Source organism: Dermacentor silvarum, chromosome 6, assembly GCF_013339745.2.
Source record: "Dermacentor silvarum isolate Dsil-2018 chromosome 6, BIME_Dsil_1.4, whole genome shotgun sequence".
NCBI classification, from domain to species: Eukaryota; Metazoa; Arthropoda; class Arachnida; order Ixodida; family Ixodidae; genus Dermacentor; species Dermacentor silvarum.
This window is the reverse complement of record NC_051159.1, coordinates 51,847,728-51,866,164: the sequence shown is the minus strand read 5'-3', so window position 1 is coordinate 51,866,164 and position 18,437 is coordinate 51,847,728. Positions and strand designations below refer to the sequence as shown.

Here is an 18,437-nt window from a genome sequence, read left to right as displayed (position 1 = left end):
GGCAGGTGTCCTTGCCGCAGGGCGGCGGCGGTGGGGGTGCCGTCTTCTTCCCGTGCGCTGACGTCACCGACAGGGGAGGAGGTGACAGTGTTTTGGGGTTGGCGCCGTGAGCACCACGCGGCGCTCCGCCATTGACTTCTGGAGTCGGATGACTTGGTGGCTTCTTAGGTCGCCGGGTTGTTCGGAGTCGCTGGAGTTCGTTGCATGGGCTTGCCCACAGACTGCACAGGACGGAGTGCATTCATGAGGTGCCTTCACTCCGTCGGCGGTCGGCACCGTATGGCCACACAGGCCACATTTGTCGTTGTCTGGGCAGGGGCATGTGTCCGCCCGGTGGCCCACAGTGCCGCACCGCCCGCAGGCCGGGATGGTTCTCTTGTACGCACGCACAAGGGTCACCTCTGAGTTATAATGCACAAATCGCGGCACCACTTTGCCCACGAAAGTGAGCGCCGCAACGTTGGAATTGCCAAGCTTGCGAATATCGGCAAGCTCTCCAGCACGCCACTGGATCTTGCTTTGGAGAGACTCACTGGTCTCGTGGTTGGCTACGGTGATGACGCCGCGGCACACCTCGCCGGTGAGTTTCAGGTGGCCGTGCCTGAGGAGCTGGCCTTTGATGAGTCAAGTTGAAAGTCACGCAGAAGCTTATCCGCGACGTGCGGGTCTCGGTTGCCTGCGACGATGAGATTTTGCTCCCATGTGGGGAGCAAGCTGAGAGACGCTGCGGCCTGGGTGCCCAAGTAGGCCGCGAACGCTGCTCCTAGCTCGCCATGTTGGTATACATCCTTAAGAGCGACGGTCACCCGGGGCTTCAGGATGAGAACAATGTCTTCGCGGTGAAGCCGCGGAAGCGGCTTTGGTTTCCAAACGGGTCCGGGCTTACGTGGGAGCCCGCCGTGAAGCGCTGAAACGCACGCACTAGCGTTTTGCAGTGTTGAGTGGTCTGCCGACGTGGCGGCTGGACTCTTGGAGTTGGCGTTCCTCTTGCGGGAGCGGCGTTCGACTAACTTGAAAAGTCCCTCGTTCTCGATGGGCGTAGAATCCGGGCTATCAGGCACTGAAGTTGCAGGAATCTCGGACCAGGCCATGGTGTCCGAGGCGGGGCCACGTTGTAGCTCTTGGGAAGCCATCTTGTCGTGGTAGGGCGACTCACTCGCGCCCGAGCGTCGGCACAGCCGTTAGGCCCAGCGCCGCAGCCACGAGACGCAAATGAAAATCGGCCCTAAAAAGCCGAAAAATAGTTCCACCTGGGTGCGAGTGGTGTCCCCAGGTAGCTCTCAATTTCAGGAAAGCAGTTGCAGCTGTTTTGGTAGGGTTCCAGTCGAAATTTCGTGGCTTCAGCCAAAGTTGGCGGAGCCGATGCACTGCACGTCCGCTCGCTCCGTATGCTGCGTCTCTCTCTACATTTGGCAAAGATGTTTCAAAGGTTGCTTTGACGCGCTTGAGTAGCGACGCGCGAGCGCGCGTATTTTGCGGGCTCATTAATAAAGTTATGTCTCTCTCTCTCTGTTTTAGGGGCGAAGCTCCTTAGGGTGTGGGTCTGTCCCTCCTCTGTAGTATGTAGTAGTAGTAGTAGTCGTCGTAGTAGGTAGCCACGTCTACTTTTATGAAAAAAAAAATCCGAAAGTTGTGTCCGTAGCGCGGAATCGAACCAGGAACCCCTCGCTTCCGAACGCGCGGCGTTAACCACTACGCCACGAAGCACACATGGACACACTCACCACGACGAAAATAAATACCCAACATTAACGAAAGACTGCGCGTTTCTAACGCGTTTGTGCTAGCGCGTTACGGCCCGTGTAAGAAGCTGGTGTAAGACGCTGTGGCCTCTCCGCCTTACCCCCGTATTCATAAACGCTCATCGACTTGAACTTGACTTGCCACCGCCTTGGGCAGAGCGTTCGAAACGCGTTGAAGGCGGTGGATAGTCAAGTTCAAGTCGAGGAGCGTTTATGAATACGGGGGTTATACTCTCTCAGCAGTCATGTGATGGCGTCGGCAAACGCGGTGCACGTTCCGGCATGTGTAAACGGTTGCGTAAGACGCTGTGGCCTCTCCCCCTTACTAGAGAGTACTGCACGTTTCTAACGCGTTTGTGCTAGCGTTCCCGTAAGCGGGAGATGGTGCAATTATAATGAAGGGCGCTGTTACAAAATAGGAATGGCGTCACATATGGCGCGTGTCATTGGTGGAAGTCAATCGTTCGATTTAGTGCGGCGAGACTGGGCGAATTACACGGAAGATTCACGGTTTACCGATGATTCCCTCCGGAGCTTCGCCCACTCATCATCATTCACCCCGTGGATATGCGGTGTTTTTTTTTATTGCGATGGCAATTATATAGACACTCCAAGCGCATTTCTGCTGTCAGCGTCACCGTCGTCGCCGTGAGGTTCCGTATAAAGTCGAACGGCGATAAAATCGTCGCCGCGCGCCGTACGCTGTGTGTGCGAGTGAAAGCGTATACGAGGGTGAGCCGGCAATCGCGGCTCAATGTAGCGCACGCGCGGTAGGAAGGCAGGCCGCAAGCGCGCGGTCGTCTTTAGGCCGTTTCACATGGCGCGGTTGGGGCGAAAAAAAATCGTTTCTGTCGCGCACGTCGCAGAGCCGATTTTCGCTGGCAGCTTTCACATGAGTCTTTGACCGCGCGATTTCCGTCGCAGCGATGCCCAAGGTTGCTCCCTGCTCACAAAGTATCCATGCCTGCATCGTTAAATAAAAATAACATGGAAACTAGTCAAATATTACCATTTCATGTTATTTTTTTTGAAAATAGAATATTACACAATTTTTCAGCCTTTAAACGCGTTGAGACTGCGATCGCTTAATCCGTAGTTGCGGCTAGTGAACATGCTGCACAAACCGCATAAGCGTGCGGCGTGGTGGGGTGGTTTTGTTTTGTACGCTCTAGTTGTGTTGTTGCGGTGCGATGGAAGCCACAACTCTTCTCCTGGAGGAGTATTTGCCTCTCCAAAAGAAGTAGCTACTATTAAGTGTGCAAGTGCCTGGCACGGTTTTTAGCAAAGAAGACGTTGACGACGGCGACGATCGTGAGGGTACGTGCCGTATGTTGAAGGCGGCGTCAGCTCCCGACCTGGATAGCATGGAGCTTCTACTTTTAATTGAATTGTGCGAGCTGGAGAAAACAAACATTGCTCATGAAGCTCCTGAGCCACAGGTGCTGGTGGGTACGCTTTGTTAAAACATCATTGAAGACTGGTGCGCGACATTGCTCCGCCGAGCTTCCAACACGCGGTAAAACAGGAAAGTGCCTATTTCGACGGCGCTAGCTGTTACGTCACGTTGCTCCACCCACATCGCGCCGATCGCTGCGACTCAGCGACGGAAATTCCAACATGTTAGAATCCCGTCGCGGAGAGCCTGCGACGTCGCGGCGGTCGCTTAGCGACGGAATTCGCTGTGTCGCTGTGTGAAAATCGCGCCATGTGAAACGGCCTTCTCGCGCGCGCGAGGAAGGGGGTCGAGGCGACGAAGAGGAAGAGGAAGAGGGGAGGGTGCGTTCTGCCTCCGTCGGCGTATGCTCACACTGCGGCCGCTCGGGCGCCGTATCTTGAAAGCAATCTGCGATGCGGGCGAAGTGCGCGTCCGCGGACCTCTTCTTCAAAGCGATCTGCGTTTGGGACAACGTGTATGCGCCGAGTGCCGGTAGCTTCGTATGCGCTTTGCTTTCGACGTTCACTTCGCGCTGAAGCGAGACGAGGGACAGCGCGAAAGGTCAATTTGCCCGCTGCTGCTGGCGCGCTTTCTCACTCCGACATTTTCAAATTGAGTTTCCGCGGTAATCGAGCGAGATGAGTTCATGCTTACCTGTGCGCGCGTGACACCGCGCTTGTCTATTTAGATAGTAAGCGAATGTTTACAATTTTATACGGCCCATTCAACTGTTATCCTTGCTTCGTATAGCTCTTTCCTAATTTGCTATCGCAATCGATGCTTCGCCTTTCGCGTGAAACTCCAACTTTTTTTTCGGAAAAAAACAACCAGGCACATTTCAGCACGAAATAAATGCCTGATTCGGAGGATATTTGAGGCGCCATACAACATTGTAATTGACATGTTTGCGATTGAAGCGATAATGAAGAAGTTCACTAATTAAAAGCAATTATTAATTAATACTTCGTGATGAAAAAAATACTGCCTGTAAGTACACACAACTACCATGCAGTCGGTACAATTTCTCTAGAGCTCTTGCGGTTTTTGTTAATCTTGGTCCAAGTTAACTAGGACACCCAGTATAATACACGAAGGCTCTGAACGGAATATCTCGAACGTGATGGAGCCGCACGACAGTACTTTCGCCACAAGCAATGTCTTTCACAATCACATTTGTTGGACAAGGTACATCCGCATTTTTTGTCAAACTATTTATTTAATATGTGCAATAAACCCAAATAATGAATGCAGCAATGCACCATTTCGCATTTGGAACATGACTTTTAGTACTACTGCAATAAATACTTTATATACCGCAGGGCCATCCGGTATATAACGAAATCGCTTGCATTTAAAGCCGTCTGTATGAATTTTTATTCATGAATAATCTACATGCTCCCGAATGTATTTTGTTGTTATATCACATTTTCAGCTAAAGAACCGTCCCGAACGAGTGATTACGCCAGTAAACAGCAAAAATGTGCGCTATGCTTGGAGAAAACACTTCGGGAAACATTTGAAAGAAAAGTGACTGCTACCAGTGTCATTTTTACAACCACTGAGCCTTGATGGCGTCAAATTCGTACATCGCAAAATTAGCTGTTATATTTACCGCGAAAAGCACATTGCTACTATTTTTCAACATATTTCAACATATTTTCATTGTACAACAAAGTTATCAAGCGGCTAGCCCAAGTTGTTTGGCACTGAAAACGTCGTAAAGGGAAACGAAGGGTGTTGCCGCTACTATTGATTTTCTTCGAATTTTACGCAGAACAATGCCTGTAGTGTTCCTTTCAGCCTAAATTTCTGGCAATTGCCTCAAGAGACCACTGGCTCCGCGTCGAAAGCTTAACTTTTCCCACTTACTTCGTCTCATGAACTTTGAGCCAGGTTTTCTATAATGTCGTCAACTGACACCATCAGGGCCCAAAGGTAATGAAATCGTGAGATTTCGGAACATTCTACAAAATATGCACAACAACATGTAGAATATAGCAAGACTGCATTTATAGTTTCTGTCGCTGTAAGTTAGCTCATGAACCGCAAGGAATCATCGCAGATTTATTCATTTTAATCATAGCATAAATTTATTTTGCGACGGTTTTTCTTGCGGGCGATGGTTTCTCGCCGGTCTCATCTCACAAATCACCGAGGGGCGACGCCTGAAAAGCCACAGGTGAGACTCCTCAAAATGTCATTTTATAAAACTCCTAGTAGCTACGAGGCCACTATTCCTTCCTTCCAGAAGTAGTTGTATTGCGCGCTACGTTGTTATACCCCCGTATAGTTAAAACACCGTCCGGGGAGATCGAGCGCTGCGCTAAACATCGTTATTAGGGTCAATGCTGCGCCCTTCGCGCGAGAGTACCAATTTATTTGTGCCCATATTTGAATTTGACATACCGTGTGGACATGGCAGATGCGACCGTGATTTTAGGCACCGTATTTGCGTTAATACCGAAAGCACAAACTGCAGCTTACTCTAAGTTATTCAGCCATGAAGATCGCCACATGTAGTCTGCGTGCGATCAGGTGGAGGCGATAAGTAACTTAATCAATTGTGGCACCTGATTTGCAATCTGAAAGATTACTGTGATCCTTCTACTAAATTTCTGCACACATCACGGCTTCAGCTGTGAGACGCATGAACTATTGACTAGGGCTGTCTGTGTACCCGGCTTTACGAAGGTATTTTCAACTTGCCCCAGACGTGCCATTCTAATTCGCATTAGATCTGCGTTATTGTTGATGTCTTGCGAATGCAGTTCGTTCTGTGTGTATTATTTCTTAAGCGACTGCATTTAAAAACCCCGAGTAGCATGATAGGCTATATAAGGGCAGTACAGCCGAACCGCTCTACATCTCTATACCTTGTCTTTTTCTTTCTTTTACTGACATACAATACTGTAGATGAGGCCAAGATGTTCTCGCCAAGAACAGATATAAAAATGGAGCAAACACATGCTGAACCTAAACGAGCGACGCTGAGGTCACTGTACCCAGCGTGGTTCGAGTTTCCGCGTGACGCACAATCGCGCTTATAACACTTGAGCGCCGACCAGTTTACAGTCCTTATCAAGGCAGCAGTAACACCTGTGTTTTTATACTTCCAGAACAGCTCCGGCCGGCGCGAAGCCTGAGCAGACATTAGCGCATGCGCGTGTGAATACGGACGTGATTCCAGCCGGCGCTCGCTGCTTCATGCAGACTTTTAATGGCCGGCTCGCGTTTCCAGGCGCGCCTCGGAGTTCGGTGAACGGGCTGATTGGCGAAAAAAAGGCGCCGCAATCGACGGCTCCACTCAACTGTGGGCGTCCGTGCTACGGCGTTGGCTCGTATATCGCGGGGTGTGAAGACATGCGCGTTTGCCACGCTGCATGTATACGACCTTTGCGAGGATCGCCCAGCCCGTGTGCGCGAGCGAGCGAGCGCCGAAGAAGCCGTTAAATCCCGTGTACGTGTAAATCGTGAGCGAGGTTTTATGACGCAAAACAAGCCCTGGTCGTGCGCTCGTGTACATGCGCGCCAAAACTCCTATTCTCGCATTTGTGACGACGATCGAAGGCGCACAGAGAACACCTTGCTTGTCTTTGGGGCGGCCGTTAAGGTTGACGGAGCGTGAAAAGAAGCGAATGGCCGCCGTGCGGGACGTTGGGAGATCGAGCGGTGATTAGCAGGTTTCCGGGAAAGATATAACGCATGCGGCAAGAAGTGATACAAACGGACGACACATAAAAAAAATCACACGCAAAAAAAAAAAAGTGGACGTTGTTGTGCGCTGTCATTGAGAAGCACATGCATCTGATAGCAACGGCAAGCGTTGTCATAGACTCCGTCTTCGATATTCACGTGTATATATATATATATATATATATATATATATATATATATATGTGTGTGTGTGTGTGTGTGTGTGTGTGTGTGTGTGTGTTTAAAGCGGCAAAGCAGCTTTTCTGTTTGCTGACTGCGAATTACTAACAATAAATCTGAATAAATATTCAGGCCTAATTTCGCTGCCAAAATTTCATCTAATACTTTTACGATAATTGATACATGCACTAGTGATCCCAATATAATTGATACAGCTTTCAACAATCACTCTCGTTCAGCCTTTCCCGCCAAAAATGAAAAATGTCGACATTTCTCCTTTCAGCAGTAAGTATAACTGTTCAATTATTGATATATTTTTAATACGGAAGGCGTCTTAAGTTTGCTTCTTAACTTGAGTTTTAAAGAGTTCTGTGGTCCTCAAAAATTGTCAATCCTTTTCTCCTTCGGTATTTGGTCTAGCAGGTTCCTTACCGTATGTTTAGAAATCCTTCTGTTCCTTCCACCTGTTAAATAGCAAAAAAAAAAAAAAAAAAAAAAAAAAAAAAACGATCCCGTTTCATATAAGCCTGGCGGTAAACACGACCTTTCTAACGACACACCAATTTCGTTAGCCTCGCAATGCAGCTAGCTTCTAAATCACCGAAACTATAAACATACGGTTGAGTTCCTTGAAGCTAACAACATGTTATCTCCCCGTCAACAAGGTTTTTGTAGATGACTAAGTAGTATCACTCAATTATCTAATTTTGCACATGATGCCTGCCAATCCCTCGATTTAGGTTTTCAAATTGACGCCATATTCATAAAGTTTTTCAAGGTTTGCGATATGATTGCTGACTCGAACCTTTTGCATAAACTGAATACACTTGAACGCCTTTATAACGAAGTGCTTGATGCTTTCGAAAGCATTCGTTATACTGGTCACTTCGTTGTTAAGGTCGTGAATCACACAGCTCACCATAGAGCAAGGACAAAACTTTTCCTTCCTTATTCAGCTCGTTTGGTTGTAGAGGCACTCACTGAAGAGACGCTCGACTGTAATATAATAACCCTACCATTTTGAATCGATATCTTGCTTTCTCATAGGTCACAATATGTGCGTTTCAGTTCAGCTAAATGGACTATCGCTGATGTTACTTCTGGAGTTCAGCAGAGTTCGGTATTGGTTCGACCCCTTTTGTTGCTGTGCTTCAATAATTAACCCGACCATGTTTCATCTAAGCTCTTAGTTTACAAAAACGAGTGTCATTTATCGGTCCATTATATGTAATGATGATCACCTTCTTTTTAATAGCTCTTTGAACGTGTTTGTACTTGGTGCGATGTTTGGCAAATGAACATGAATTTCAACAAGACTGTCTGGATGTCCTTTTCAACATCTACAGTGTTCAGCGATTCAAACGCGATAATCGTACCACATAGCGGACGGAGCTTGTCACGCCACCGGTGGGCGCTGGTTACAAGGAACTGATAGGGTGCCTCGATGCCAGCGCCGCCATTCAGGGTGGTGCCATCCTTTGACCACCCCCGCGCCACCGCTTTCTCGCTGCGACGCCATCTTGAATCACAGCGAGCGGTTGCGATTGCTTGGTGCCGGTGCTTAGTTCGAGACACAGTGTGCGCGGATGCTTCGCTGACGCTTCTACTTGCTGGACAGTGTTCAGCCGCATGAATGACCAGCTTGTCAAGTGCATCGAGTCGACATGACGCGCTGTTGTGTTCCCAAGTGCACCGGATCGACGCGTAAAGGGCTTCGTTGTTTACGCTTCCCCCGGGACCCAGAGCGAAGGAAGAGATGGGAAGCCCAAGTAAAGCGGTATCACTGGAAGGCAACGGATAGCTCCTACATTTGCGAGGCAAGTGTAGAAAGTTTAGACTATCGCATCGTGTTTTTCATAAATAAGAAAGTATTCTCTGATCCTCGCTCACGTACCTACGTTCGCTCACGAACTAAGCACTGCACCGATGCTGAGTAGCCTATGGTTTGCGAGCGCGCGTCGCATAGGCTTTTGCCGTTTTGATCGGCGCAGTCTATGCGAGTAGTACCCTTATTTTAAGGACTGACGAAAATGCTTCGCCGCGAAACAGTCTTACATTAGCGACAAATCGTCATGTAAACCACCTATTTTACTTTATCACGGGAAGCACACATCGTGTGTGTCTCTTGTTTCTTTTTTTTCTCAGTTTCTTTTTTTGCTACTGGTTATTTGGGACTAAAGAACGCAGTGCTTCTTCTGGGGAGAGCGGCTGTTGTGTACGTGGCAAGCGAAGCATTGTGATTTTCTCTGATTTCTCAGCAGATATCTTGCGGATCTCAGGTTGTTACGTTATATAGCTGATTTTTTAGACGAATATATTTGTAGCGTGGTGCTCGTAAGCCGATGGTCATTCGTGCTCATTCCCGATCGTAGTAGGTACTGTGACGGTCTTTAAATGCCTGTGCACGGTATGCCCAGGTGTAGTAGAGTTAAGGGGCATCATGGGACCAAAATGTTTCGGCGCTTTCTGGCATGGTGTCTGTTGTGGCCTGTGCATTTCTTCAAAACATGTGAAGCGAGGTAATACAGCATTACTTCTGCGAAAATTTATTTTTAAGCACTGTAATGGGTTCTCTGTATTTACAAGGCAACTTTTCATATCAATAATACTTTTGTTGTCTTACTTGTACTTAGAAACACTTTGAAGAGGACCAGTACGAGGGAAATCGACAGGATGGGCGCCGTCTGTTAAAGTCAACAGCCTTACATCATCATGGACTATATTTTCGAAGTGAAAAACATTGCTAATCTGTATTTTATTGTCTTAGTTTCATTTACAGTTTTTGTACGCGATATGTACGCCGTGTTGTTTATTTTTTCAATGTAGTTATCAGTGTTCTAATGGTTATTTATAAAATGTTCTGTACTCGCCATCGATGTGTTTGGCTGATGCGACGTATTCGATGGTAGCTGATGTATTCGGGCTGGATATCTTGATTAATATTACCCGCGGTTGCGTTTTCTTGTTTGTATTCTTGTTTTAGATTTATATTGTGTGTAATAAGGTTGATGTACTCACTTGAAATCCCCCCCATGTAATGAATAAATTAAAAAAAAGACTCTCCCTATCCCGCATTGTGTGTGTCGAGCCTACCTTGCGAATTTTTTTTTATCTCGTCTTTGAACACAACCTTGAGGCACCACACATTACACACAATTTTTCATGTACATATCTCTTTCATGATTGACTGTACTAGACATTACTAAGTAAATGTATTTTGTGCATCGTTTGGTTTCTTGTGTGTACTACGCAAGATTGACACAGACAAGTTACGTTACATGTTTCTCTACGCACAAACTAAACCTTATTTTCACATCGCAGTAATTTTTACACCAGCTTAATCCTGTCAACACACAGTTTTGTGGGCGAAAAAAGCAAATTGCTCGTAGATATCGTCAAATAATTGCAACGAACGCGAAGAGCACGCGCAACGCAAGGGAAACTAACCGCCGTGCGCGAGTTAAAGTTACGGTAAAGGAGGCGTGACGTGTAAACCAAAATACAACAGCGAAAAACAAAAACTTCCACACACAGGAGGTCGCAAACCTTATATACCAAGCATCGAAGCGCAAAAAAAGTGCGTATTTGAAACATACACACGGCATATTAAATGTGATTGAATTAGGCAACTTGGGGTATGTTCCCGGCGCCAGACATTTACGTCTTCGACCTTCGACGAGTTAACGGCTATTGGTTATAAAGATGTGCAGATGCGATACCGATAAAAAAATCCTCATCAAGGCAAAGCACTTGGAAGTGCGCCGCGAGTAACACTATTTATGAACGCAAGCGTAGCTGAGTCTGAGCTCATGTGATTCAATATGGCGGCGCCAGCGGGGTTGTCTCCACCCTGAACGGCGGCGCTGGCATCGAGGCACCCTAGGAACTTATGCATTGTGGTAAATGATGAAAGCAAGGACATTTGTGAATCATTGGGACTCTATTTGCCCGGCGGTTACTCAGCGCTCACAGTTATCTTTTACTTACTCATTTCCCATACTGAATTTCCCATACTGGTAGCGGCACGACACCGCTACCAGTATGGGAAATTCACCGCTGCTGTACTTACAGGTTGCTGCCATATGTGCCGCCTGTCCTTCGTATGCGCAAGGATCGCTCCCCGTAGTACGTGATACGCCCATTCTTCTGCCGGTGGCTCATCTAAGCCTGCTGCGTTTAGACACGACTCACGAGAACGGCTGGCAACCCGGATCATCGACGTCACCTATCAACGCCTCCATCACAGAATATAAGCAGCAAGCTACGGCCACCCACTTTGGGCACGACACCGCTACCAGTATGGGAAATTCACCGCTGCTGTACTTACAGGTTAGTTACCTGCAGGGTGCTTCTTGTTTAAAAACTAACAACTATTATCTGGTTGCGGTGTCGTGCCCACACGATCTCTGTGAAAAACTGAGGTGTTTGTCTAGTGCCTGCCGCTCTTTAATACGCCTGTCTCTACTTCTTTCCGGTGATGTGGAAGAAAATCCCGGGCCCGAACATGACACGATTACGTCTACACTTGAGTCTGTTTTAGAAACAATGCGCAGACTTGAAGTTGGACAGGCCGCCATACTTAACGAACTTAAGTGTGTTAAAGAAAAACAAGAGGCAACAGAAAGCAAGCTTAGTCTACTTTCTGGAAGAGTCGAAACGCTTGAGGCAACTGTCGCTTCCATCAATCCCGTCGGATGTGCTGCGCCCAGCACTCAGTTGCGTGAAATATGTGACCGCCTGCGCTCAGTTACGCTTAGATGCGACGATACGGAAAACCGTCTCCGAAGGAACAACTTGCTCTTTTTTGGCATAAGCGATAGCCCAGGTGAAGATTGGGCCGCATCGGAGCAGAAAGTAATTAATTTCTGTTCTGAGCATCTCGGCGTGACGGCAGTGAGCTCTCAGTTTGAACGCGTACACAGATTGGGCCGATTTCACAGCGAAAAATGCCGACCACTTATTGCAAAGTACAGTTCATTCAAAGACAAGCAAGGTATTCTGTCCGCTGCACACAAACTGAAGGGAACCACGTTCTCGATACGGGAAGACTTCTCACCCGCCACGCGGCAGGCTAGGCGAAAACTAATTGAATTTGCTAGGACTAACAAAAAACCTTTCAAGTTATCACTGGATAAAATGCGCATGGATAGTAAAACCTACATGTTTGACAATGTCACTGATGGCGTTGTGCTATCAACCACATAGCTACAGAAAAGAATTCCGCATGTAACAGCGAAAACACGACCAGCGTGCTCTGCGCCATCGTTATCTGTATCGTACACTAACATTCGAAGTTTGTTGCCGAAACGTGATTACTTGTGCGCGTACCTAGATGATAGTAGACCTGACATTTTGATATTAACGGAAACATGGCTTTATTCAGATATCGCAAACGCAGAACTACTCTCAGATAACTGTGGTTATAATATTTACCGGTGTGACCGAGTAGGGAAAAGAGGGGGCGGTGTCCTATTAGCGGTCAAAAGTGCGTTACCTTCCTTTTCAATCAATGCTTGCGCTGACATTGAGATTGTTTGGGTCACATGTGTTGTTTCCTCCGTTCGATTGCTGTTAGGAGCATGCTATCGGCCACCTGATGCCTCTTCCTCATTTGTTCAAGACCTGCATAATAATATAGCTTGTGCTATTGAACTTTCAAAGGCAGATATTGTTTACCTTCTGGGTGATTTCAATTATCCGTTAGTTGATTGGTCGGCTTTATCGTCTTCCTGCCGTGTTTCCACCGACTTTGTAAACTTAACACTGGACTATCATTTATCGCAAGTCGTTGACCAGCCTACCCGTGGAACTAATCTCCTCGACTTAGTACTAACAAATGCACCTGAGACTACAGGACCGGTAACGTGTATTGATGGTTTTAGTGATCACAGGCTACTGCAATTCAAAATTGCTGTTCCCTCACCTTTTAGCTGTAACACTATTAAAACCATTCGCGACTATAATAAAGCTGACTACAGCAGCATAAATAAGGAACTTGAGAATTTCTTTAATCTTATATTTCGACCATCGTTTAATTCACGGACTGTAGACGATAACTGGGCTCTTTTCAAACGTAAAATTTTAGAACTCGTCGCGAATTTCGTTCCTTTAGTTGTCATAAAAAACGACAGCAGAAACCCATGGTTCAGTAAGCAGCTCCGAACACTAAGAAACAAAAAGAAGCGTTTGTACAGTAAGGCTAAGTGCGATAAAGATGCCCTGTCTTGGAATGCGTACACGGATTGCTTGCGCACCTACTGTAAAGCCTTATGCACTGCAAAGAATAAATATTCTTCTCAGGATTTGCCCTCTCTTATCAAAAATAACCCGAAAAAGTTCTGGTCAGCCATTGCACCTGGTAACTCTACCAGTAACATCACTTTACACGAAGGAGACACTCCCGTTCCCGAAGAACAATGTCCAACCGTATTCAATGAGTTTTTTTCCTCTGTGTTTACCACTGAGGATTCTTCTAATGTACCTCTTGTACCTGATCAAATCTCTGCATTCATGGCACCAATCGAGATCACTCAGAAGGGCATTGCCAATTTAATTGATCGACTTAAGATTTCTACTTCATCAGGCATTGACTGTATTAATTCAAAGATATTAAAAAATACCTCTGCTATTTCCAGTCAAATTCTATGTGACATTTTCAGGCAATCATTATCATCTGGACAGTTGCCTAATGACTGGAAGGTGGCTAAGGTTGTGCCGATATTCAAAACTGGCGACAAGCACACACCTGGAAACTATAGACCAATATCACTAACCTGTATTTGCTGCAAGCTGCTTGAGCATATTATAGCGTCACATATTTATGAACACCTTGAGTCTAACCACTTTTTTTTCTCTAAGCAACACGGTTTTAGGAAGGGTTACTCATGCGACTCACAGTTATTCGAACTCACAACGGATCTTCATTTTAACATGAACTGTAACAAACAGACTGATTGCGTTTTCTTAGACTTTTCCAAAGCTTTCGACAAGGTTGCTCATTGTCGCCTATTTTCGAAATTGTCCGCACTACGTTTAGACTGTTTAACAATGTCGTGGCTGCGTAACTTTCTATCTTTTCGTCAGCAGTTTACCGTAGTAAATAACTTTTCTTCAAACATTTGCGACGTAACATCCGGTGTACCACAGGGAAGTGTTCTCGGACCTTTATTGTTTCTAATATACATAAATGACTTACCCTGCGGTTTATCTTCATCTGTTAGGCTATTCGCTGATGACTGCATCATTTACCGTACTATTAACAATTTTGATGATCACCTTTCCCTTCAAAATGACCTTGAACTAATTTGCAACTGGTGCGACACCTGGCAGATGTCTATGAACTCATCTAAATGCAAGGTGCTCTCCTTTAGTCGTAAGCGCATTAACTCCGACTTTTCTTACTCCATAAATGGTAGCGTGGTTAACAAAGCTTCATCATATAAATACCTCGGTGTTCATCTAACACCGGATCTCTCATGGAGCACGCATATATCTGCTATCTGTTCTAAAGCATCCAAAACACTAGGATACCTTCGTAGGAATCTACGCAACTCGCCTCCCAATGTGCGCAAATTAGCTTACCTTTCGTTTGTTCGTCCGCAACTAGAATTTGCTTCGTCTGTATGGTCTCCTCATCAAGGTTATCTAATTAGTATGTTGGAAGGTATTCAGAACAGGGCTGCACGGTTTTTTCTCGTAATTATGCCCGTCATACCAGCGTAACCCAATTAAAGCTAGATATCTCACTCCAAGAACTGGATATACGCCGAACTATCTCCTTGTTATGTCTGTTCCATCGGTACGTTCACAATGATACGTCACACTTTCTGCCACTTCACACACCTGAACGCACGTCAAGCCGCCTTCATAACAAATTTAGCTTCAAGCGCGTTTTTGGCAAAACTAAAGCGTTTAATTCATCTGCTTTTCCACGTGCCATCACCCTGTGGAATAGCCTTCCCGATGATATCGCTATGTTATCTAACCGGGATGCTTTTCGTGAAAAATTACACGCTCTGTATGACTAATTACTGTATAATGATGTGTCACTGTTGCACTGTTAGTGTTTCTGTTATTCTCGCACTGCGGGACCTCTTTATAAGTGTCTTGGCAGGATTTTATTTTAGTTCTACTTGTATTCGTTTGTTCATTGCTTTCACACCTGATATGTACTTATGTTATTCGTTTTACTGCTTTTTCCATTCATTGTATTTTCTGATTGTAACCCCCCTTACTCAATGTCCTTTAATGGACCTGTAAGGTACGATAAATAAATAAATAAATAAATAATTGTTCTCCCTTGCAAAAAGTGTCTGAATATCAGTGCCTCAATATTCTATTTATACACAATTTGTCATGGTCTAAACATATTGATTTAACCTGTACTAAAGCGTTTTCGCGTATCGGTTACTCACAACGCATGCTTCGTACACCTCCTAAGGCTACCAAATTGTTAACCAATAGGAACCTTCGGAAAATGGCTTGGGAATTCGGAATCGCTACTTAAAATCAGACGTATCAAACTTAGGGTCTGTTAAAGAAAGGCCATCCGCTTTATAATACAGCGTTATCATCGTGACTTTTGTCCCTCTTCTAACCTGTCATCTTTCGATCTCACTACTCTTTTGCACGTAGTCAGGTTGAATGCTTTACATTTCTTTACCCTTTATTTAACACTCAACGCTACTCATCTTTACATTACATGAAGTTTGCCAAACCTTCTAACACTGGAACTTTTCACCCTCTTAACATTGTGCAGATTTATGCCAGAGCAAAATATATTTAAAGATAGCCTTTTCACTCGTGCAACCGAGTATTGGTATATGTCGTGCCCGGTGATGTTAGGCCCTTGTCACTGAAGGAATTTGTAGCTGCTGTTGACAGCTGTTCCTATTGTATTTAAGTTGATTGAGTAGTACACAATATTTTTTTTACCCTACAGCTGCGATAAACCTTCCTAGGGTTGCAGTAGGTAAAATCAAAGAAATAAAAACAAAAAATACGCATTTGGTGCCGCAGCTAAACGTCGCCTCCCCTCCCTCCCTCCAGCCCCCCCCCCCCCTCCAATTGCCTTTCGGGCGACGGAATAAGTCGCGTTTGCTCTCTATATATGATGATTGTAAAGGAGGGAAGAGACGCTTAATTCTGCAGCCCTTCAGGGAGCATGGCGCAGAACGCGCGTTTGCTCTCCGACGTGCGTTCGCTCCCCGTGAAAGCGCGCGTCCCTCGCGCTCTTTCACTCGCACATACAGCGTCCGGAGCGCGGCGACGATTTCATCGCCGTTGACGTCATACGGAACCTCACGGCGACGACGATGCCGACGGCAGAAATCCGATTTGGAGTGTCCATATAATTGCTATCGCAATAAAACACTGAAACCATAATTATTACTAGAGTGAATTACGTTTAAACACAGTGGTTCTAAGTAAAGGGCCAAAAGTAATGGCGACAAGGGACAACCTTGCTTCACAGAGGAACGAATGGACATAGGCTTGGACAGGTGACCATTAACAATCAAAATAGATGAACAATCGTTATAGCACAGTTTCACACCTTTAAATATAACGGAGGCAACGTTAGCATGCTCGAGAAGAGAAAAGATAAAAGAATGACGGACCCTATCAAAAGCCTTAGCTAAGTCTACTGGGAGCATTTCTAGTTTATCATAAAAACAATATGAATGTTCCAATACTGTACTGGCGATGTGTATGTTTATTTGTATTGAGTGGCCTTTCAGACCGCAGGTTTGGTGAGAACCAATGAGAATCGACGTTGCAAATTGCAGTCTGTTTGATAATACCTTTGCAAAAATTTTATAGTCTACATTAGACAGTGTAATAGGTCTGTAGACTTCAACAGATCACAGTTTCTCTCTGTCGGTGTATTTTGGAATGAATATTGTGTGGCTTCTAGTGAATGACTGAGGAAGAGTATTCAGATTATAACCAAGCTTGAAAATCTTGAGTAACACGGGAGAAAGTAGGAATTTAAAGGCTTTATAGAACTCGCCTGAAATGCCATTCGGACCCGGCGTCTTTGATATCAGTAATTGGTCAATAGCTAATTCTATTTCTTGTTTAGTGAAAGAATCGCTAATGACAGCCCACTCTTCTTCAGCTAAAGGGGTTACAAAGGACACAAAGCGTCTTACTACATTATGATTTTGTTTATCAGAAGGGGCGTTAAGCAATTCCGCGTAGTAAAACTCCAATTCGGACATAAATTCCTTTGTATTAGACACCAAAGACCCGTTCGAATAAATATCTGGTATCAGCCTGCTTTTTGCATTGCGGCATTCATCAAGTAAAGTTTGACGTGTGGGTTCCTCAGAATTCAAAGTACGATTATTACGCGATCGAACATGGGCACCTCTGTAGCGTATTGCATCATATTCCTGAAGTGCACATTTATCTCTAGTAATTTAGTCCACATAAGAGCCAGGTGCCTCACATTCTAGATCATAGAAATTATGAAGATTTTTCAGTAAAGTATTTTTTTCAAATTTTCTATAGAACTACCTCAAAGATCCAATTTCTATCGCAATTGACCGAACTTCTCGTTTGAAAAGCTCCCAAGAGGCACATAAAGACATATCAGCAGCCAAACAAGTTTAGAGTGCCAACCGCACACGAGAAATGAAGTCCCCATCATTCACAAGTAAAGAGTTAAGTTTCCAGAGCGCCCAGTTTGGTCTCAAATTTGAACGAGTGTAGCAGTAACAATGCAGTGATCTGAAAAAAGAAATCAGGTTCTGCTTTACAGGACATTTCAAGAGATATAAGAACCTATGAAACATAAATGCGATCAAGTCGTGTGAGGGTACTTCCTTGTGCATGTGTATAAGAGGGGAGGCTACTCGATGCCCCTGTGTCAGTCAGTCCAGCCTTCTTAACTATAAGAGACAACACTTCAGCACTCCTAATACTACGACTAGGCCCAGTACGGTCATTTGGATTGCACAGACAATCGAAATCGCCCATGATCACAACGTTACGGTCACAGTCAAGTACGCTAGCTATGTTCTGAAAAGGTTAATGCGTCGCGGTGCATCATTAAAGGCATATACATTGACTCGGCACCATGGCGAGCCATGAAACATAAAATCGCACTGTATTAATGACCCCTCACTGTGAACATGAAATGCGAGAGCAGAATATGGTAAACTCTTCCTGAGAAACAAAAGGCAGCCCGCCGAAAGGCCCACAGCGTGCAACACAAATACATGAAATATATAGAGAAATGGCTTCAAACCTTCTCAGCCTCCTCATCGCTATCAATCTTCGTTTCTTGAGCGGCTACGAATTCAAAGTGTCTGCTGAACAGCAACCGGCGTAGCTGCACCTGTTTCTGGTGGGACCGGAGGCCACATACGTTAACCTTTGCAAAA

General features: G+C 45.5%; 1 protein-coding gene across 1 annotated transcript; it reads left to right on the top strand.

Moving 5' to 3' along the window:
• Positions 1-11,082: 11,082 nt before the first annotated feature.
• Positions 11,083-12,289, top strand: LOC125946298 (uncharacterized). Its single transcript, XM_049669008.1, has one exon. It carries the CDS (start codon positions 11,092-11,094, stop codon positions 12,253-12,255), a length of 1,164 nt encoding a protein of 387 aa, XP_049524965.1. The 5' UTR covers positions 11,083-11,091; the 3' UTR covers positions 12,256-12,289.
• The last annotated feature ends 6,148 nt before the right edge of the window (positions 12,290-18,437 follow it).

Excerpts from the sequence above, each read along its gene's own strand:
- LOC125946298 (XM_049669008.1), top strand. The coding sequence starts at position 11,092 with ATGGGAAATTCACCGCTGCTGTACTTACAGGTTGCTGCCATATGTGCC.